General features: G+C 36.8%; 1 protein-coding gene across 2 annotated transcripts in view; it reads right to left on the bottom strand.

Annotated features, from left to right (window-relative positions):
* Positions 1-12,373, bottom strand: part of pdzrn3a (PDZ domain containing RING finger 3a) — a 54,848-nt gene extending 42,475 nt beyond the window's left edge. For both annotated transcript variants that reach the window (XM_067370959.1, XM_067370960.1), the window contains exons 1-2: positions 11,663-12,373; positions 7,119-7,205 (exon numbers count right to left, since the gene is read on the bottom strand). In XM_067370959.1, coding sequence (XP_067227060.1) covers positions 7,119-7,205; positions 11,663-12,373 — 798 coding nt within the window. The remainder of the gene's footprint in view (positions 1-7,118; positions 7,206-11,662) is intronic.
* Between the last annotated feature and the right edge of the window lie 10,604 nt (positions 12,374-22,977).

Below are 22,977 nucleotides of genomic sequence, written 5' to 3'. Positions count from 1 at the left end.
TAGGAACCTGGGTGTGCTCTTTGATACCAATCTTTCATTTGAAAGTCATGTTTCTAGTATCTGTAAAACCGCCTTCTTCCATCTAAAAAATATATCTAAATTACGACATATGCTCTCAATGACAAATGCGGAACAGTTGGTTCATGCATTCATGACCTCAAGACTAGATTATTGTAACGCTCTACTGGGTGGTTGTTCTGCTCGGCTTTTAAACAAACTACAGTTGGTTCAAAATGCGGCAGCTAGAGTTCTTACTAGAACCAGAAAGTATGACCATATTAGCCCAGTTCTGTCAACATTACATTGGCTCCCTATTAAACATCGTATAGATTTTAAAATCTTGCTACTTACTTATAAAGCTCTAAATGGTTTAGCTCCCCAGTATCTAAGCGAGCTCTTGGTGCATTATAGTCCTTCACGTTTATTGCGATCTCAGAATTCAGGCCAGTTGATAATACCCAGAATATCAAAATCAACTGAAGGCGGCAGATCCTTTTCCTATTCAGCACCTAAACTCTGGAACAATCTTCCTAGCATTGTTCGGGAAGCAGACACACTCTGTCAGTTTAAAGCTAGACTAAAAACACATCTCTTTGCTCTTGCATACACATAACACATTATCAATACATTAACATTTTTCAAATCCGTTAAAGGATTGTTACGCTGCAATAATTAGGTCGTCCGGAACCGAGAACATTTCCTATAACACTAGATACACCTGTACATCAGAATAAGAATGGCATCTACGCTAATACCAGTCTCTCTGCTTATCCTGAGGTTTGCCGGGTGCTGGATCCAGGCCGTATCCAGATCAGATGGAGAACCTGTGTCTGGACCTGACCACAACGTAGCCCAGGAGACAATGGCCTACAGATCCAGTTCTGGCTGCATCTATAATTCAGATTTTTAATCCCCGTATCCGCTTACATATATTTATATATAATCTATTTTTAATCTCTATAATAAAAATGTATAATTCAGATTTTGATCTCCATATCCATTTACATATATTATATATATCTTCCAAGGGGTTTTTTCCCTCCTAGGACTTTTTTCCCAGTGCTAACACGCTGGGTTTTTCTCCTAGGGGTTTTTTTCCACCCCTGGGAGTCAGCCGACATTGGCTTAATGTAGCACCATCTTGTATATGTTACATATTACCACGCCTGCTTGTACATCTCATTTTTAACAACTTCTCTTTTTCTGTGCTTCTAATATGTAAAGCTGCTTTGAAACAATTACCAATTGTAAAAAGCGCTATATAAATAAATTTGACTTGACTTGACTGCAGGCTGGCCATTTCAGTACCCGGATCCTTCTTCTACGCAGCCATGATGTTGTAATTGATGCAGTATGTGGTCTGGCATTGTCATGTTGGAAAATGCAAGGTCTTCCCTGAAAGAGACGACGTCTGGATGGGAGCATATGTTGTTCTAGAACTTGGATATACCTTTCAGCATTGATGGTGCCTTTCCAGATGTGTAAGCTGCCCATGCCACATGCACTCATGCAACCCAATACTAGAGGTCGACCGATTATCGGCGCCGATATTAAGCATTTTTCTTGTTATCGGCATCGGCCATTTTCAAAACCGATTTGCCGATAAAACCATTTTATTTTGAAATGCGCGATCTGGCACTGATCCAGCCACCTCAGTCAGAGCGCACCGCTCTGTGGCCTAGACTAAGCCCCGCCCATCGTCCGTCTGATTTGTTGGGAGTCACGAGCCTGGCCAATCAATACGGCTGGCGCAGCTGGAAAATGTTCCACTCTCACACCGAAAGCACAGGAGCTGCTTCAGTGATCATCATCACACATCAATAAGTTATCTCTCGAAGGTAAGAATGCAGTAAACGTTCCTGAAGTTGCAATAAATCACTACACTGAAGGTCCAAAACACCTAAATATAATCGATTTATAGACTATAATTTACTACTACTTTAGTTAATTTGTCCTATATTTAGTCATATAGTCAGTTATATTATACATATATTAACTTCTTCTTTTATGGGAACATGTCAAATGTCAATATATACAAAAATTCATATTCAGATATTTTATAAGGACCCCCTGGCTTTATGTCAAGGACCACTAGGGGTCCGCGGACCCCTGGTTGAGAAACGCTTAACGGATCATCACATCAGTGCTGAGATAGTGAAACTAAAACCTACTTCACTCACCATTCGGCCAACTTAACGTTATATTGTGAATAGATTATCAACACGAATGAATTCACTCACGTCTGCTGTGTTTTTTTTTTTTGTGGTGTTCACATAGCTTCACTGAACAGCGTCCGTTCCGTTAGGGCTCTTAGAGTGCTTTCACATTAGCACTTTTGGTGCGCACCCGGGTTCGATTGACGTCAGAGTTCGGTACGTTTGGATGATGTGAACGCGGTCTTCTGAACTCGGGTGCGCACCCGCGAACCGTACCTGAGTCCACTTAAAAAGGGTGGTCTGGGGTGCGGTTCAAGTGAACTCCGGTGCGGTTCGCTTCTGATATGAATGCAAACGTACCAAATTGCGGAAGTGAACCGCTATTAATGCCGTATAATTTGATAAAAATGTGTGTTTGTGTGTGTGTTTCACACTTTCCCAACGAGAGTGACTGACGTGCTGCAAACAGAGAGCTGTAGCGTAGCTTTTCTCATTTCTGCTCGCCTTCAGCATTCCACATTCGCGGCAGACAGACGCAAGAGCCGTTATTAACAAAACCAACGGTTCAAAAACAAAAATATAAAAGTGAGGAGAGCAACGTTAAGCATTTTGCCGCATTCTCCTGTGCCACCGTTACTAAGCAACATAGTAAACAGCTTCTGGTTTGATGACGCAAACGAACTGCGGGTCGGACCCAAATAATATAATGTGAACACAGTCCAGTGGGCGCAGGGGGAGGAGGGAGTAATCGAACTCAGGTTCGGTCCCGGCAATCGAACCAAGTGTGAAAGCACCCTTAGTCAAAAAAATTGCGCATATTTGGAGAAATATTGCTTTATTCTAAAATGATTGCAAAATAATTTATCATACAGATTCAGAATTACCATTATGCAGTTTTACTTTTTATGTTTGTTGTTATTATTAATATTAATGTTGTTATTATGAACAGTTCTCAGAATTAAAGATGTGTTAAAATAATTTAAAGAGAGTCTTTGTCAGAGGCCTTTTTATTCTTCATTTTGACATTAATTTTCATTTTTACACTAGACACATATCGGTTCAAAATATCGGTTATCGGTCTCCTTGATCTGTAATAATCGGTATCGGCATCGGCCCTGAAAAATGCATATCGGTCGATCCCTACCCAATACCATCAGAGATGCAGGCTTCTGAACTGAGCGCTGATAACAACTTGGGTTGTCATTGTCCTCTTTAGTCTGGATGATATGGTGTCCCAGTTTTCCAAAAAGAACTTCAAATTTTGATTCATCTGACCACAGAACAGTTTTCCACTTTTCCACAGTCCATTTTAAATGAGTCTTGGCCCAGAGAAAACGCCTGCGCTTCTGGATCATGTTTAGATATGGCTTCTTTTTTGACCTGTAGAGTTTTAGCCGGCAACGGCGAATGACACCGTGGATTGTGTTCAACAACAATGTTTTCTGGAAGTATTCCTGAGCCCATGTTGTGATTTCCATTACAGTAGCATTCCTGTATGTGATGCAGTGCCGTCTAAGGGCCCGAAGATCACAGGCATCCAGTATGGTTTTCCAGCCTTGACCCTTACGCACAGAGATTGTTCCAGATTCTCTGAATCTTTGGATGATATTATGCACTGTAGATGATGATAACTTCAAATTCTTTGCAATTTTTCTCTGAGAAACTCCTTTCTGATATTGCTCCACTATTTTCGCCGCAGCATTGGGGGAATTGGTGATCCTCTGCCCATCTTGACTTCTTAGAGACACTGCCACTCTGAGAGGCTCTTTTTATACCCAATCATGTTGCCAATTGACCTAATAAGTTGCAATTTGGTCCTCCAGCTGATCCTTATATGTACATTTAACTTTTCTGGCCTCTTATTGCTACCTGTCCCAACTTTTTTGGAATGTGTAGCTCTCATTAAATCTAAAATGAGCCAATATTTGGCATGACATTTCAAAATGTCTCACTTTCAGCATTTGATATGTTATCTGTATTCTATTGTGAATAAAATATAAGTTTATGAGATTTGTAAATTATTGCTTTCCTTTTTTATTCACAATTTGTACAGTGTCCCAACTTTTTTGGAATCGGTTTTTGTATATTCCTGCAATACCAGACGCTGCAGTTTCAAAAGCACAGTTCTAGGATCTAGTTTTTTCTCCAGTTTTTATTTAGCTGTGCAAAAACAGTTCATTGTGCTGCTGGGTGTTGTAAACTGGTATTTGTTTTCAAATGATTTTAATTTATTTACGTACTAATAAACACACTAGTTTGTAGAGCATTTTACTGTTTACTGCACTTTGTTAAGTGAGTCACACATCAGACGAGACACGCCACGCTGCACTGAGGCTAATGAATTGAAGTCTTGCACAGACACAGAAAACAGTCTTTATTTCCAAGAAAACCAGTATATAGTTGCTCATATACTGAAACAAATTAGGTTAAATACCAATTAATATAATTAGGTTAAAGCGCGTTCGGTTTAGATTGTGTTAGGGTTTAAATCTTGTCCCAGAGGTGGGGGTTCAGATCATTGCAGGGGGGCTTGAGATCATCATATGGAAGGCTAAACCCCTCGAGCCCCGCCTTGACGCCTCGACTTGTATTGTTCCGGGGTGCTAGACTTTAAAGTGGAAAAGTTTAGTGGGAGTAAAATACTTTTGGTTTCCAGTGGAGGATCCAACGTGTCATAGACAGCAGCTAAAGGCTGCAACATTTCAAACTGGATGACCATGAACACAGTGTTTTAGGCCAAATAGAGGGGTAAAATTGAAAGAAACTGCCGTTCTGTTAGTTCCACCCAAAGCAAAATGACGTCACGTACAGGTAAGAAAACTTTTGCCATAGTGTTCCATTTTCACCATAATGCTGTTTAAAGAGTAGACATAGTACAATATAATTTTCAGTGATCCTACTCTTACAATAACTGTTCTGTTAATAACCAATCTGTCGATCCAACTGTCTGTGGGCGGGGATACAAAAATGCATTCAATAGCTTAAAGGGTTAGTTCACTGAAAAATGAAATTTAATTACTCACCTTCATGTCGTCCCAAACTTGTAAGACCTTCATTCATCTTTGGCACACAAATTAAGATTTTTTTTTATCCCCCATAGAAAGCAATGTGATTTCTTGTTGCTTCAAGGTTGAATCACTGTAGTCATGTTGACTATTTTAATGATGTCTTTATTACTTTTCTTGTCTTTGAATGTGGTAATTATGTTGCTTTCTATGGGGGATTAAAAAAAAATTCTCATATTTCATCAAAAATATCTTATTTTGTGTTCTAAAGATGAATGAAGGTCTTATGAGTGTGGAACGACATGAGGGTGAGTAATTAATGACAGAAATTCCATTTTTGTATGAATTAACCCTTTAAATTCAATTTGCATGTCAATTCAAGAAATCAATATATTGTAGATATTCTTTCCTTTACCACAGTGGCTCTCAATCAGGGGCAGGGACCCACTAGGGGGCCTGAGCAAATTGCCAGAATAGCTTAAAAACATCTGTATTAAAAAAATTGTTAATGTGTGTGTGTATATATATATATAGTTCTTATCTAAACTATTATTGGTAAAAAAAAAAAAAAAAAAAAAACACAAAAAAACTTTTAAAACAATAATAACTAAAAATAAATACCTATTTCTTACTGTTCTTGAAACCTCATTCATTTAATATATCAATACTCAGTTTCTGTTAATAAAGAAGTTTGAAAACAAGCAGCTTTGTCATCATTACATAATTACAACAGAAATATATGGGGAGGCTTCAAATATTGGCCATCGAAGCAAAAACAAAACAAAAAAAAAAACAGAAATAAATTTAATTGGAATGTCAAGAAAATTGAATTTCTGGAATTGTAATTCAACTAAATTGAGACAACAGAAGACTTTAATTAGTCCAATAAAATGTTCAAGGACTTTTCTTTCTGTTTTTATCTTGTACGCCCCTTCATGTTGTTTGGCTCCGTAAATTAAAACATTCAGGGAATTAAATTAAAATGTAAAAGGCATTCAATTAAATTCTGAATGGAACATGAGCCTGACTCAAGGGCACGCTCTCTATGCATAAATGTATGTACAGCAAAGATAAACTTGCATGGAAGAAAGGTTAACTATGGCTGTCCATTACAAATGAACAGGTGGTAAACAGCCTGTGGCGATTCTCCACTAGATTAGAGAAGAGAATGTGATGTGAGTGAAAGCCAAACCCACAGCTTGCTCTCTCCTCTCCACTTGGACACAATCTATGTGAGAATTTAATGGCTCCCACGCTCGCATTTCACACAGTGTACTCGAGAGAAATGTGTGGAGCTCAATTTGTGCAATCTGCAATTATCTTTATACATGAGGCTTAGTTGCTGTTCTTTCTTACAATAGAGGGGTTGGTTTGGTTGAGTTAGAAATGACTGCAAAAATGGCTAAAAGACAAGCATTTCATAGCATTATCTTTTTATTTCTGTCATTTAAGTAGAGTATAGGGTGAATTCAGGTTGATTGGGACACTTTTTGCCATTGAGATGACTGGAAAAAAGTCTCCCATTCAACCTGAATTCACCCCTATATAAAAATATAAATACGTATCATGCATTTCAGAACTTTCTTTTTTCACTGCAATGTAAAATTAGTTCATTATAGCAGAGTGTCCAAGAGGATTTATTTTTCCATACAAAGTAAATGGTGACCATAGCATGCTTTTCAAAGATTATCAGCCAGACAAGACCTAAATTGCATGCATTTCCTCACACAAAGCTATTGTATGACTTCAGAAGTCTTGAAATATAGTCATATTGACCACTTTTATGATACTTTAAGCTTTTTTGTGCTTGACAGTCCCTGGGCCCCATTCATTTCCATCGTATTTAAATAAGCATCTTGGACGTTTGCTAAATATCTACTTTTATGTTCTACAGAATAAAGAAAATTATGATTAAAAACTGTATTATACATGGTAGTTCTCTGCACAGTAAACTTACCTCAGACAATCTTCCTCCGATGATACTGAATCCAAGAGATCCTGATGTTCTGTGAAGGGTGACTTTGAGGCTCCTTGTATCTTCTCCCTGGGATAGAGGGATAGGAAAGAAAGAGAGAAACAGAAAAGAGAAAAGACATAATTCAGATGCTGCAACAGACTGCTACAGCAGGTTTCAACCCAGCTTCACTGACCATACTAACCATCTCTCCCCTAAGAAGCAGGGCTCTCTCCATTAGCTACCTAATGAAATGGCAACGCCACATGAGATTCAGGGTATTTTCATATATCAAGCAGTGAAAACAGATCACACCCTCAGAGACACCTGGCAAAATCACAGCTAAGGTATTATAAATGTCTAAATATAATTTATGAACGAATGGCCAGGTGTTTACCACACTTTCAGTTCAAAATCATTTATTATACCTTGTCAAATTTGCCCCTATTTGGGTGTGAGCAAAAACACGCCGTTTTTGTGTGTGTCCCTTTAAATGCAAATGAGCTGCTGCTCCCCACCCCCTTTCCAAAAGAGGGCGGAGCTTTAACAGCTCAACAACAACAAAGCTGGAGAATCTCATGCAGCCAAAATGAGGATTGTCAGTAACGGTGTTCAGCCGTACATTGTTCAAACTGGTGTAGCATCTGGAGCGATCAAAGACACTTAGGAGACAGTGTCTTATCAGGGAGACAGGCCACAATAATTAGACATTCAGTCTATAAAAATGGAATCTTTGCCACTAATTCATTGACAGCTTTGTCTAAATGAATGAGCATGCATTTCCCCAGTACATTGTGTGTATTATATCTGTTTGTATATTGTTCTTTTGTATATTGTAAAGTGTTATAAATGCATGTGATGATACTTCTTGATATTGTTTCCATCTAGGTGGTGTTTAGTATCAAATTACTCCTTGTTTAATGACTAACATTTTGGTGGACATCACAATCTCAGAGGATCCATTGTATGTTTGTTATGTTTATCAGAGTATAAATGGACACAAACTTACTACTCACTCCCCTCATGCAAATAAACTCACTTTCAAACAAAGGAAATCCCACACCAGAGAACTGACCCTTCACTGGGAGTTTGATTGACAAGCGATCTAACCAATCATAACGCCGAATCCGCCATTTTGTCCGACAAATCAGTCACGAGTTAGAAGATTAGCCTCGGTGGACCTGAACTTGAAAAATGGTGTGTATTTACGTCTTTAAACAACATTCCTTCTGATGTTCATTCATGTTTATTTGAAGCTATAAATTAACTAGTATAGAGATGATCAGTTCACGAGCCGCTTGAGCTGAGGCGCTACAGCAATCTGTCACAATACATTAAAGAGCCACAAAATGGTTTTTATTGTTCGAATTTCTTAAAAAAAAAACATTTTTCACTGCGTGTGGCGTGACAGCGCCATGGCTTGTCGGGCAAAGCAACAGTAACTAAGGGGGGCGGGTCTTTGCAAAGGGTCAGTTGCACCTTTCTCATTGGTCAAGCCAAGACTCTAAGGTACCGACTGTCTGGAGAGTTCAAAAAGCCCCCACACAGATCACGTTTGTTCTTCTGGTTCTACTCTTTGTTCCTGCTGATATTACGGATTGCGTCACGTGAGACCCCACCTGGGTAGGCTGATAGGCCTCACTTCCTATCAAGCCATGAACAACTGCCTCAACCACAAAAGAGTCAAATTAACAGCGCATGTTTGTATGAATTTCTTCATTAAATGCAGAAGATATTGATCAACAACACTCTACTACAACTCTTCCTCTTCTCTAAAGCAACCCAACATGGCCCCACCCCCTTTGTTATGTGTTCTCGGGGGCGGGGTTTATGCAAATTTTAGGGTTAGTGATGTCACTAACACAGGAAGAAGCTCGTTGTAGTCCCTACCAGCCGTTTGTTGTAGTCTTTAAAAAGCGATTTCTGTAAAAGAAAATATCTCCCTTTGCATTGAACTTTGAGTGTCGTAACTTTGCAGATGTTGTTTATGATCAAACAGCAACATTACACACTAACTAAAGCTAAAAAAGTGAAATCATAATCAACCACCCCTAAACCACACTTCTTTCCTTCAGATCAGGGCAAAAATACAAATATCTGTTAGTTTTATGGCTGGTAGGAGATTTTTTTTAGCAGTGGGTGTGGTAATTGAAATTTAAAAACTATTTAATTGCATATTTAATTGCAGCAATATTTGTTATGTAGAAGGGAAAACTGTTAAATCCATATTTGTAATACTGCTTTATGACAGACATTAAAACATCTCAGCAGCTGGGTTTGATCAGCAGTCATGAAGCAGATGGGTCAATCAAGGGAGGCCTGTGACTTTTCAAGAATGACAGACTTAAGATAGCCTTAAAAACCTGAACTTAAGTGAGTTGTCTATCAAACATTCCTAGCAGTGGCATCCCCCGCTGAAACTGCAGCTGCAGGCGGAAATCTGTCACATTGAGTGAGACAAACATCATGAGCTCTTGATTAGAGTCTGACTCAACCACAGCGAGCAGAAAGAACAAGAACGGACTCTTTTGTTGGCATACTATGTCCCTGAAGTCCACAAGACATGCCTCCTGTCAACTCAATTAGACTTATGTCTTAATTTTGTTGGTTTCACTGACTATCCACTCACTATCAGACTCCTTGCATAAGATGGGAGACAACCTAATTATGCCAAAGCATTTGAATACAGAATGAAGATGTTCAAGTTTTTTTTTTTTCCCCCTCTTCAGATCTTGATAAATGAAGTGTAAATGCTTTAAACTGACATGAAAATGAACTGACAATGCTGGCTTGGCGGCAGTGAAGTGTTTTTAGTGAAGAGAGGGTAGAGAGAAGTAAAATCAGAGGCTTCCAGAAGTTATTTAGTAGAATATCTTCAGCAGAATCTTAATATATACACAGTAAACAATGTTTGTAATTTTTACAAAAAAAATAAAAAAATAAAAAGTGCAGTAAAAACCAGAGGTCTCTGTGTGACATATTACATGTGATTATATTTTATATAAATAATTTTCTTTTTTTTTGTTATCAGTAATGTACATTAGGGTATTTCGTGTTGCAGTTTCTGTTATTTAGTTCATGTTTATCGCATTATTTTAGTGTTGTGTGTTACTCTATAGGTCTTTTGTCTTTGAATGACCCTGTGAACGTCTGTATATGAGTATTTGTCATGTTTTATGGACAGGCCACTGATGATGAACTCTTTCTATTGTACCATCGATTTAATTATGTTGGTTATCAGTATATTTTAAGGTAAAAAGCAGATTTTGGTATTCTAATATTATAAAACTTAATGGAATATGTAGTTATGAGTATATAAAATACACCCAATATCCCATTCCGTAATACCTGAAACATCTTCATGTTTTTGTGGTAGCTCTTGGGTGAACAAGTGAACACAATAAAACTACTTGAGACAAGTATTAAAGATGCAGTAAGCGATTTCTGAGAAATGCTGTTGATATATCAAATCACCAAAACAAACACACCCCGACCCAAAAGGATCACACCCCTATCTTTATAGCTCCACCTCCAAATTCACAAACATGCTATGCACACCCCCTAATGCTGATTGGCTACAAGTGTGTTTTGGTGCTTGGTCTGATCCACTTTCAACAGTGTTTCTCAGTAATCGCTTACTTTAATAATATAATGAAGAACTTTATACAATATATTAAGGAATAGTTCACCCAAAAATGGGTGTTTTTTTTATTTTTATTAGTTTTTTTATTAATATCCTAGCTCTTCCCAGCTTTGTAATGGCATTGAATAGAGACCGAGTTTTTGAAGCTCCAAAAAGTGCATCCATCCATCATAAAAGTAATCCATATGGGTTAATTCATGGGTTTTTGTAAGAAAAATATCCATTTTTAAAACTTCATAATCACTGGGTTCCGACAACAGCCATATGCATGCCATTCAATGCCATTACAAAGCTGGGAAGAGCCAGGATATTATTTAATTAATCTGATTGTGTTGTGAAATGTGTTCGACTGAAAGAAGATATACACCTAGGAGTAAATTACAGGATAATATTAATTTTTGCGTGAACTATTCCTTTAACTGCAATTTCTATCAGCCATTTGGAGAGTTTGGAAATACTCTTGTAGGCTATCTTTACATTTGTTTTCAGAAATGATATGAAAGCCATTAACTAGTCTTTAGCTAATAGTACATACATGCTGTAAATCCAAAGATGGCTTTTTATTTTATTCCATATTTCAAAAGAAATAGTCTTTTCTTTGTTTGCCTCAAAACACTAATATGCCTTGTCATCAGATTCCAAATATTAAACTGCACTTCTGAGAGGTCCCAGGGCCTCAATGTCAAAATGTTCACTTCATGTTAGGACAATATCTTTGTTTCCATCCAATTAACATGTCACACGTTTCATAAACTCGTTTTTATGAGTATTCAAAGTTTCAGCTTGATCAGTAATTCAATTCACAGCAGGCTTTCACTTTTTTCACTTCAAGTTTTAGATGTCTTTTTTTTTTCTTTCTTTTTTAATTGTTCACTCCATTCACACCATATCATGAAACACTGACCTTATCGAGAGGCATCCAGCTGTTTGACAGCGCGTCAATCCTGCTCTTGTACTCGGTGATTTTCTTCTGAAATGTGAGCGCTGTGATGTGCAGCTCGCAGTGGAGCGCGGAGAGTTTGGAGAGGAGAGACTTCTCTCTCTTACTGAAGCTCAGGGACTGACGCTTCAGCTCTTTCTCCAGACTCAGCGCTTTGGTTTGGAGGAGACCGCTGCGTGTCTTAAGTGCTTGGAGACAGCTGTGGTCCTCCGACCTCTCCTTGAGCGTCAGCACGAGTCCACATCCATTCTTACAGACCTCCACCGGCCTGTGCTCGCATCTCTCCCGCATGTGTGAATCCACATCCTTCAGGTTGAGCACCGCGTCGCATCCTTCATTCCTGCATCTGACCGGAGAGAAGTCGCACATCTCCGCGTGCTCTGAAAGATGCTGGAGCTTCATTACCCGGCTGCAGCCTCGTTTATGGTGGTCGCACTTGATGTCCAGCTTAGAAATTAGGTTTTTTAGGGGCAGGACGTGGTTCAGCTCTTTGGTGGTGATCTTTTGGCATAGGACAGGGCAGCTGTTGACTTTGGAGAGCCACTGTAGCGCGCACGCGGCGCAAAAGACATGTCCGCACGGAGTGCTGAGAGGATCCTCTAAAACTTTCCCACACAGTTTACATATTAAGTCCGGATCCACAAAACCCTCAAAACGGTCTAGATCAAAGCCCATAATCTTGACATGAAGTACGGGAACGACTCCGAAACGAGGAAAGAGCTGTCTTCTCGGTTCCCACGCTGATGAAATGAGTGAATAAACTACGAGCTGCACTCAGGACTAGAGGCGCGACTACCGTAAACACTCAACGAGCAGAGCAGTGTACATTAACTGTGTGTAAAAGAAGCCTTTTGAAATGTTATAAATGGCTATACTGTCACTTTTGATCAATTTAATGTGATCGTGCTGAATAAAAGTATTACTTTCTTAAAATAAAATCTCATGTGCTCACCAAGTTAGCGTTTATTTGATCAAAGATACAGTAAAAACAGTAACATTGTGAAATATTATTACCATTTAAAATAACTATATTTTACTCTTGTCATTACTGACTCATTGAATCATTTGAATATGTTGTTTTGTTGCTTATTTCTTCTTATTATCAATGTTGAAAACAGTTGTGCTCCCTAATATTGTCGTGGAAACTATGGTTCAGTTTTTAGGGTTCTTTGAGGAATAGAAGGCACAAAAATACTGCATTTATTTGAAATATAAACCTTTTGTAACATTATAAATGTCTTTAATGTCACTTTTGATCTTATTAATGTGTCCCTGCTCAATACAAACTTCTTAAAATAAAATCTTACTGACCCAAATCTTTTGAATATATATGAAAAATAAATGTATTTATTTATTTTTTTTTTTTCAGTTGACATATTGTTGGCTAAAAATGTTTTACATTCTTCTTTTGTTTCTTTATTATGTTTCATAAATTTTGCTGTTTAATATAATACATCTACATATAAAAAATAAAACTACACACACCTTATAGCATGCCCACTGAGTAATATGGAGCATGTTTAAGGGTACACTATGTAACTTTTTTATTTAAAGCTGCAGTCCACAACTTTTTTGTGTTAAAAATTTGCGTGACTCGCCATAGACATACACTGAGAAAAGTAGCTCCGGCTAGAATGTTCCTCCGCAAGATGCGTGCAGTTCTGTTTATTAACCGCTAGAGGGCCAAAAATCACAGACTGCAGCTTTAAATAATGATTCAATACATCATCAATCTTTCCTCCAAACCATGTTTTTGTCTTACCCTGATTCACTCTGGTAGGCCTATTATAATTGTTTATATTTTAGACCTGTCAGGATGGTTTTTGCAGGAAACTGCATACATACGTCATTTGCCCGCACGTGTCTCGTCATATCCTAAATGCATATATGGTGTGAGGTGGCATAGGTTCGTTAGTTGTCACAATGAGCGAGAAAGATTGACATGGAGCAGCTAAATCTCGAACCTCCAGGGAAACAACCATTTAAAATAAAACATCGATCAGAGAAGAGTATGTTGGCAAAAAGAGAACGTGACTGGAGCTTGTAATAAAACAAGAATCAACATTGGCTTTTTGGAGATGGACCATTTGAAATGTTGTAAAAAGGACGTGGAGACAGCATCTTTATTACTCAACAGGTGAGTGTAACAAAGTTCACGTTCAGGGAAGAAGGAGTCAGCAACCAGCGAACATTCAACAATAATTCATTAATTATAAAATAAACAAACAACAAAGCAAAAGTGCAGCAGCAGCCCCTCATGAATGACTACTGCATAAAAACAAGAGTTACAGGGTTATGTTATATTCATACACACTGCCACGCTCAGCCAAATCAAAACCAAAACAATGTTCTTCCACAAAATGCATGCAGTTTTGTTTTTTAACCACTAGAGGGCCAAAAGTAGCATAAACCTCGTTTCCACCAAAATTACCTGGAACAATTTGTCCCAGGAACCAGACATGTTGCTGTTTGTTCGGAGCCCTGCACATGACATACAGAAAAAAAAATAGTAGGCTAAATCATGCGCATGATTTATAAATCGAGGGAACGAAATAATAAAATGTGCACACGATTTAGTAAATCAATTGAGCGAATTAGTAAATTGTGTGAATGATTTAGTAAATAGATGGAATGAAATAGTAAATTGTGTGCACAATTTAGCAAATCAAGGGAATAAAATAGTAAATTGTGAATGATTTAGCAAATCAACGGAATAAAATAGTAAATTGTGAATGATTTAGCAAATCGTCTGAACGAATTAGTAAATTGTGTGAATGATTTAGCAAATCGTTTGAACGAAATAATAAATTGTGTGAATGATTTAGCAAATCGTTTGAACGAAATAATAAATTGTGTGAATGATTTAGTAAATAGATGGAACAAAATAGTAAATTGTGAGCACGATTTAGCAAATCAAGGGAATAAAATAGTAAATTGTGAATGATTTAGCAAATCGTCTGAACGAATTAGTAAATTGTGTGAATGATTTAGTAAATAGATGGAATGAAATAGTAAATTGTGAATGATTTAGCAAATCGTCTGAACAAAATAGTAAATTGTGTGAATGATTTAGTAAATAGAGGGAACGAAATAGTAAATCGTGTGCTCGATTTAGCAAATTGAGGGAATAAAATAGTAAATTGTGAATGATTTAGCAAAGCATCTGAACAAAATAGTAAATTGTGTGAATGATTTAGTAAATAGAGGGAACGAAATAGTAAATCGTGTGCTCGATTTAGCAAATTGAGGGAATAAAATAGTAAATTGTGAATGATTTAGCAAAGCATCTGAACAAAATAGTAAATTGTGCGAATGATTTAGCAAATCGTTTGAACGAAATAGTAAATTGTATGAATGATTTAGTAAACAGAGGGAACAAAATAGTAAATCGTGTGCTCGATTTAGCAAATTGAGGGAATAAAATAGTAAATTTTGAATGATTTAGCAAATCGTTTGAACGAAATAGTAAATTGTGTGAATGATTTAGCAAATCGAGGGAATAAAATAGTAAATTGTGAATGATTTAGCAAATCATCTGAACAAAATAGTAAATTGTGCGAATGATTTAGTAAATAGAGGGAACGAAATAGTAAATCGTGTGCTCGATTTAGCAAATTGAGGGAATAAAATAGTAAATTGTGAATGATTTAGCAAAGCATCTGAACAAAATAGTAAATTGTGCGAATGATTTAGCAAATCGTTTGAACGAAATAGTAAATTGTATGAATGATTTAGTAAACAGAGGGAACAAAATAGTAAATCGTGTGCTCGATTTAGCAAATTGAGGGAATAAAATAGTAAATTTTGAATGATTTAGCAAATCGTTTGAACGAAATAGTAAATTGTGTGAATGATTTAGCAAATCGAGGGAATAAAATAGTAAATTGTGAATGATTTAGCAAAGCATCTGAACAAAATAGTAAATTGTGCGAATGATTTAGTAAATAGAGGGAACGAAATAGTAAATCGTGTGCTCGATTTAGCAAATTGAGGGAATAAAATAGTAAATTTTGAATGATTTAGCAAATCATCTGAACAAATAGTAAATTGTGAATGATAAAATAGTAAATAGTTCCAGTTGGATTTTGTCCTCCACATATAAGCTTAATAAAGCCTGAACCTAGTTGTCGATCCATCTGCCGTATTTTTTAAACTCCAATGTTGATTTGTTCAGCACCCAAGTCCCACCCCCGAAAGCTCCTGACCTTTAAAAAAGTACTACCTCATGAGAAGGGACTTTCTGAGGGGGAAATTTTTACCCGGAACTTTATTAAGACCCTGGTCTCTGCGGTTGAAACACACATACCATCCCAAAGTTCCTAGTTCCTGTGGTGGATATGGGGCTATAGCGTACACATAAGCCAGCTGGACATTGGTTTAAGCTGGAAGTTTGTGGCCTGCTGTGGGAGCTCATGTCAGCAATGCACTGCTTCTTATCAGGCCTGCATTTCCAAAGCATCAGCACTTGCCTGATTCCCCTGTGTAGATACAGCAGTGTTAATATATTTCCCAGCACAGGGTCAAATGGCAGAAAAAGTGCTGCGAGAGGCTGCCTTATCAAACTACTGAAGATTGGGGGGTAAATCTTCAGCGTCTTACATGACAGCTGGCTGTTTTTGCTGGAGGAAAAGGAAGATGGAAGAGTGCATAATAATTAAAGACTATCTGTTAGGCATAGGCTACGAGGAACAACGCTATTCATTAACATCTCGTTATTTTTTCAGCACCTAATTAAAGGGGAGGTAAAGGGCACTGTTTAAAGGCATGTGTGCGTAAACAGCATTTATCTCAACCTATTAGGTTTATATGATTCTCTGACAGGCCATTTGACAGTTCACCTTGTAAATGAAAAGAAGGTGAACTCCTCTGGATCTAGTGTTCTGCTTCTGCATAGTTATGATGATGTCTGTAGGAACGATTCATAAACGAGGCAAGGTTCAAACATTCACACCGCAAAGAAGGTGCCTGTCAAGGCTTATTCAACACAAGTGCTGATAAGAAATAGCTAATGTATACTGTAGACACAAGCAAAAAAGCTGAACAATCAAAAAAATTTCAATTATGTGATTATGTTCTGGTCTGACATTAAAAGAAATTAACTTTTTTTAAAAAAGGCAATTTTTTCATATTTGCTTGATCTAATTTGGTTAAAAAGCTAGTGCAGACACTTCAGATGTTTTGCTTTGTGTTCTCATGTTGTTATCTGCACTTGTGTTGAATGAAGTTTAGGGAAAGTTGACAAATCAACCGTCAACAGACTGCATCTGACAGCTAATAGTGACAATTAACAAGGCATTGTCTGATAGAAGCCTTCATGACAAGATAGACAAAAAAAGAAACATGTAACAACTTAAATTGTGTGAACTGTCACTTCATTAGTGTGATTTAATGCCTTAAAGCTCAAAAAATGTAAATTCTGTCATATTTTTCTCACCCTCAAGTTTCAAGCATCTGTGTTTCTTTATTCTCTGAAAAAAAAAAAAAAAAAGTTTTAAAGAAAGTTCATGCTGCGCTTTTCTATATTAAAGTGGATGTGAGCCACTAATATCGGGTCCTATTCTCTCAAACGAACATGCAATGCTGTTTTGTATAATGCCATTATTAATATGACAAATGTAGCATATAAACACAGAGATGCAAGCAGTTAAGGAGAGATTCTTGCCAGGGGCTAACGCTTGACAACCTATCTACATCTGCAAGAGGAAACAGCTGCTGAATTATTGTGTGACCTGATGACTCACGCGCCGCTATACCACACATTAAATCCTCTGCTTTGAATTACAGCCAAACCAATATATCCATCACATCCACAGGCAGTCACTCACTCGTGACCGATGCTTTGTGTGAAATGACAAAGACAGAGAAAGAATATGAATTTGTGTGTGAAAGGACATTTTCTGATACACTTTCTCTCTCTCTTTCTTTAAACTCCATTTCTCAGCAGATGAAAAACTGCTAACTGCATCTCCGGTTATCTGAAGCACTGTGGCTTGATTTAGGTCTTATAGAGCTTCTAGATCCAATTAGTTCCCTAAAGGACCATTAGAATGAGTAAATCATGCTAAAGATCTGCAGAGCTCACAGTGCACTTCTTAAATTAACAGTTTCAAATGCTTGAGGATGGTATTTTTCCTCTTATGACTCTTATCTTGGGTAATTTCTGCTCCTGATTACACAGCAAACTCTGCCGATTAGCTACACTGGGTGCTTGAATTAAACCAAGATAACCAATTTTCCTGTCTTTCACAAAACACATTTAGAGGTCTCTAAGATACTGCTGATGAAACCATTTTAGTCCACCTTCAGAGCGCAAGTTGTCTTAACTGACATGAGTCTTCGTACAATAGCGCCATCTATTGATGCAGTAACAGTTGGTGTAATTCTCATCACACACTCTGGGTGGCACTGTTTTGCTAAATATAAGCATAAACAACACTTACCTGCATGCATGCTGCAAAGAGAAAATAACATTTGCTTTGTTTTAATTCTAAAGCAAATTATGGCTCACATATCAAGAATCTTTAGGCTTATATGAGAAACGTGAAATTCTTAGTACACGTGATAGTGACATCTTTGTATAATTCCACTATTATTTATTCAACCAACTGTCCGTCTAGAGTTATGATTAAAATGTCAGCATGCAAAAGTTCTGCTTCAGTGAGATTTAATCTCAGAAGTTTAGTTTTCATCTCCACGACTTTTGCACAATATGCAAATGATGCAATTTCTTTCAGACAAGATCATTTGTGTTGCTTTGTAGAAATAAAAAAGGGGATGGGGAAGCAATGTTTCAGACATAACTGTAAAAATAACTGCTAGGCAACTAATAATTAATAAACACAATAATATACAGTCAATATAGGCCTACAGCATAATATGTGACCCGTGGTGTCAAAATGAGTCGGAATGCGGACGGGCTCATTTCGAGCTACAGTGAGAAATGTTTTTTTTTAATTTGAGGTTTTCACAAAAATTAGCTCATTAAGTCCTCGTCTGGTGATCCCAATGCTCCAAATAGCAATTAAACATCTAAACATATCTTTATTTGCACATTTTCTGAGAGGAATACTTTATATTTGACCGTGAAAAATTATGGTATCCTTGTAAAACGCAGCTTATAAGATTTCGACTCCCTGCCAAATTATTACCCCCTTGTTGAAGTCGCTATCTGATTGCCTAATCCAAACCCCACCCATAATCCTAAACCTACCAATACTAGGGGGGTAATAATTTGGCAGGGGTAGGAATTCGGCCCCACACCGGCCCTTGATTCTGATTGGTTGAGCCGTGTTTGAAGCCTTTGTAAAATTCACGAAAACATACAGCTGACCGCATTTCATGTATCGCCGCACCTCTTAGCAACCATTCAGATTTAGCATTTTCCTTCAGGTCAGTGTTATGCTGATAATAGACCCTTTTCACAGACTGTGATGACGCGTTTTAATGGTCATCAATATCGTAAATACTGCAGATTTTTATATTTTCATTTTTTTAAAAACGTAGGTACATTAATAACACTATACTTAGTATTATATCAGCTTTGCATCAAATCACAAAAAACTAGTTAACGCTGTTGTGAGGGTGTTTCTAATACAGTGGGAGTGACAATAAAAATTACATCTTTCTCTCTTTTGACTGCCGTTATCAATCGCTCTCCATTTTTTTCCTCTTTTTGAAAGCTGTGAAAACACTATTGTGATGTTTTTCTTTTCTTTTACTATTTGAGCAAATGGAAACACAAAAAATATATTTAATGTATTCTCTCATTCGCCGCTATAGAATTTTACGCAACTGCGACGAATTCTGCTTCTGAGAAACCCGGAAATGTGAAAAAGGTCTATAATTAAATATCCGTCTGAATGTCTGCTGCAATTTTGTCCCTTTTAATGTGTTTTCCGTACTCTGCTGACACTGACAAGCATTTGTCATTCCATGTTCACAACAAGTTTCAATATAAAGATTTTTGAAACTCAGTGACTCCATGTTGCCATCTAATGGCATAATAAATGTAACTTCTGTTGCTGTTCACGGTCAGGGATTATTTTTTCCAGCGGAAGGAAGGCCTTTAATGTTTTTTACTTCATGAAAGTTGCATTGATATTTTTTGGCTTTAACATTTGTATTGTGTGTTAACCGTTTTATAAAAGCAATAAGCCCGTGAAGCCGTGGTTTACAGTGAATTTATAACACGGTGTTTTAGGCACTCCGCTCAGGAGTATATTCACTGTAAACCACGGCTTCTTGGGGCTTATTGCTTTAATTCCAACTTTGTGAATATTTATAGCGAATTCTCAATGACATATGAGTCTGAACCAATGAATTTTCAAACTCATGCTGATGTAAACTAAATGATCTGACTGAAGGATCCGAAGCTCGCGCACAAACACGCCGCGATCCTGATTTACACAGAATTACAGTATTTCAAAATAATAATAATAATTATCTGTCTAATGTCTTAAGTGAGAGTTTGGTTGGGGAAAAACATCTGATGTGTAACATCATATTAGATCCGTGTGATACAGTAGGTCTAAATATATGTTTCATTAATGTTAATTAAACAATTGTGGAATCATGGAAAAAGGCTGAATATATATTTCTTCCTATAGATATAGGTTTTGACTTGGTTTGTGCCAAATTTTGGTGGTATTACCAGGGATTTTAAGGTATGGTTGCTATAGGTGATTTGTTTTGGAACCTTCAGGAAACTTTAACTCGTTTTTTCTCAAAATTGACTTTGCTGACTCTGTTGACTTCAAACACGTGTAGCTCAGTCATTTTTTGTAGGATTCCAACAAACCATACATAATTTAAAGGTTTTTTAATAAAGAATGTGAAAATATCAAGAACTCATTTTTGATCATTTGCTCATTGCAACTCGTTTTGCTAGCACGGGTCGCATATACAGTAAATTCCCATGTTGTTTTCATTTAAATGTGCATGATCTTGGTCTTTCTTTTCAAAAAGCCCTGAGTGTTCAGACCAACTAGCAAAGCATCTCGTCAGTGCCTCTTTACTGTCTCATCCTTGTCTTGCTTTGAGAGCACGGCCAGACCTTCAGGCCACGAACGATGATATTTTCACTGCAGACACCTATCTTCACAAGCAATAAATCATGAAGTTTTAGCTTCACCGTAACGCATGTTGGAGCAGATTTCAAAAGCATATTGATTTTTTTGGGTGATGGCAAAGTACTGTCATGCTGTCATCCATTTGAGGTGGGACTGAAGTGTCAGGGTAAGCAGAAACCCCCTCAACGAGGCGCCATTTCAAGATGAGGCCTCTTGAACTGAAACCCATCATAGCTTATTACTTGCTGAGGAAGTAATAGGATTTATCAGTGAGTTCGGTTAACGCAGTTTACATTGCACTTTTTACATACAAGACCACACATGGATACTTAGACACCAAGTGTGATCAAAGTGAGAGCAGCTAATTTACCTTAACTGAACCATGTTTGCTTGATGCTCGCCCTAATTTATGGTGGAAAATAGCATGCTTAAACCTTCTGTAATTAAACTGATTAATCAGCCTGGGTTCAAATTTAGCTTCATTAATAAGAACTAATCTCCAAATAAGTACTTGATTAAACTAAAAACCTTCAAAACTAACTGAAGTGTTGGTAATTACAATAAAATAAATTGCTTGATTTTTTTTTCCATCAAGGACATTTTTATTGGTAGGAATTCAAATCAGATCGTTCCAATTCACTGATGCCTTTTAAAAAATTGAACACATTTTATATTAGGTGTTTTTTAACTATGTATTTGCACAAAAAAATGAATACGGTGTATTTATTGTTCATGTTGTATTGCAAAACACTTTTGCTGCTATTGAGGTGAGATACGGATAAGGTTAGGACAGGTTTGGGGGTATGGGTAAGTTTAAGGGTGGGTTATGCGGTAAGGGATGGGTCAACAGTGGAATTATAGGTGTAATTGCAGAAATTAATATTAGGTGTAATTACATGCAGGTATTTTAAAAATATTGGTACAATGTAAAAACATGCAAGTACACAATAAGTGCAAAAAATATTAAAATAAAATCTTAGTACATAGTAGTTAACATAACTATAAAGAGGGACCAAATTGATATCTTAATTTAATTTAAACATATTTTTTGCATTAAATTACAATATATATAATACAATATAGCTACAGAATTACCTAACACACACACACACACACGAGCATGATCTGAGAATCATTTTATGCTTCAGTTTCTGACTGTCAATACAATGAGTCACATGTTCAGTGTTACAATGTTACTTATTTGATTAGTGATCTAGAAATATTCTGTATTCACTTCATGTTGTAGCCTAATTACTGTAATTTCCTGGACAATCTACTTATAGCTGTTCACGTGTTTCTATGGCAACACAATTAAGGGCAAATTAAGTAATCAGTAGACAAAACCAAAATACAAGAAGTATTTGTTATTTATAAACTTTAATTAGATAGCTGTTTAACACTCTACTAGTCTTTTGTATCTCTTTAATTTATTTTCAGATTAACCTTATTAAGACATTAACAATAGCCAATTATTGGAATTGTTAGATAGAAATATTACAGATATACTAAATCTACACATAACTACTTAATCCCATTGTACTTCTAAATCCGCTTCCATTGTAAATGTTTAAGTATGACACTGCAGCGGTCAGGTGGTATAGCTACAAGTCAGAGCTCTCAGAAAATTTAGAGTTGTGATTATGAGTTCTACGAGGACATGAATCTTGTATGACAAATTAAGTGAATGCACCTTATTTGGAAAATTTGAAATACTACACATTGTAGAATTGTTTGTGATGATTTTATAACTGTTAGTTGATTTAAACTCCTTCTGTTAGTTGTTTTAAAATATCTTTGTTTGTTCCCAATAAAATATATACAGTGCCCAGCATAAATGAGTACACCCCCTTTGAAAAGTAACATTTTAAACAATATCTCAATGAGCACAAAAACAATTTCCAAAATGTTGACAAGACTAATTTTAATATAACATCTGTTTATCTTATAACATGAATGTAAGGTTAAACATATAACTTTTTATAAAATTTTCAGTTTTACTCAAATTAGGGTGATGCAAAAATGTGTACACCCCACTGAAAGTCTCTGGAGCAAAGCTAAATTTTTGACTACAAATGTCTAATTTAACAAGAATTCAACCACAGGTGAGTAATTATTCATCACACAGGTGTCCAGCAGACAGTTGACTATAAAAGGGTGTTAAAACCCTATTTCATGCTGTCAGCAATGGCACCACATGGAAGAGAAATGTCA

This window comes from Chanodichthys erythropterus, chromosome 20 (genome assembly GCF_024489055.1).
Source record: "Chanodichthys erythropterus isolate Z2021 chromosome 20, ASM2448905v1, whole genome shotgun sequence".
NCBI classification, from domain to species: Eukaryota; Metazoa; Chordata; class Actinopteri; order Cypriniformes; family Xenocyprididae; genus Chanodichthys; species Chanodichthys erythropterus.
Note: the sequence above shows the minus strand (reverse complement) of the source record. Positions and strands in the feature narration are given on the sequence as shown.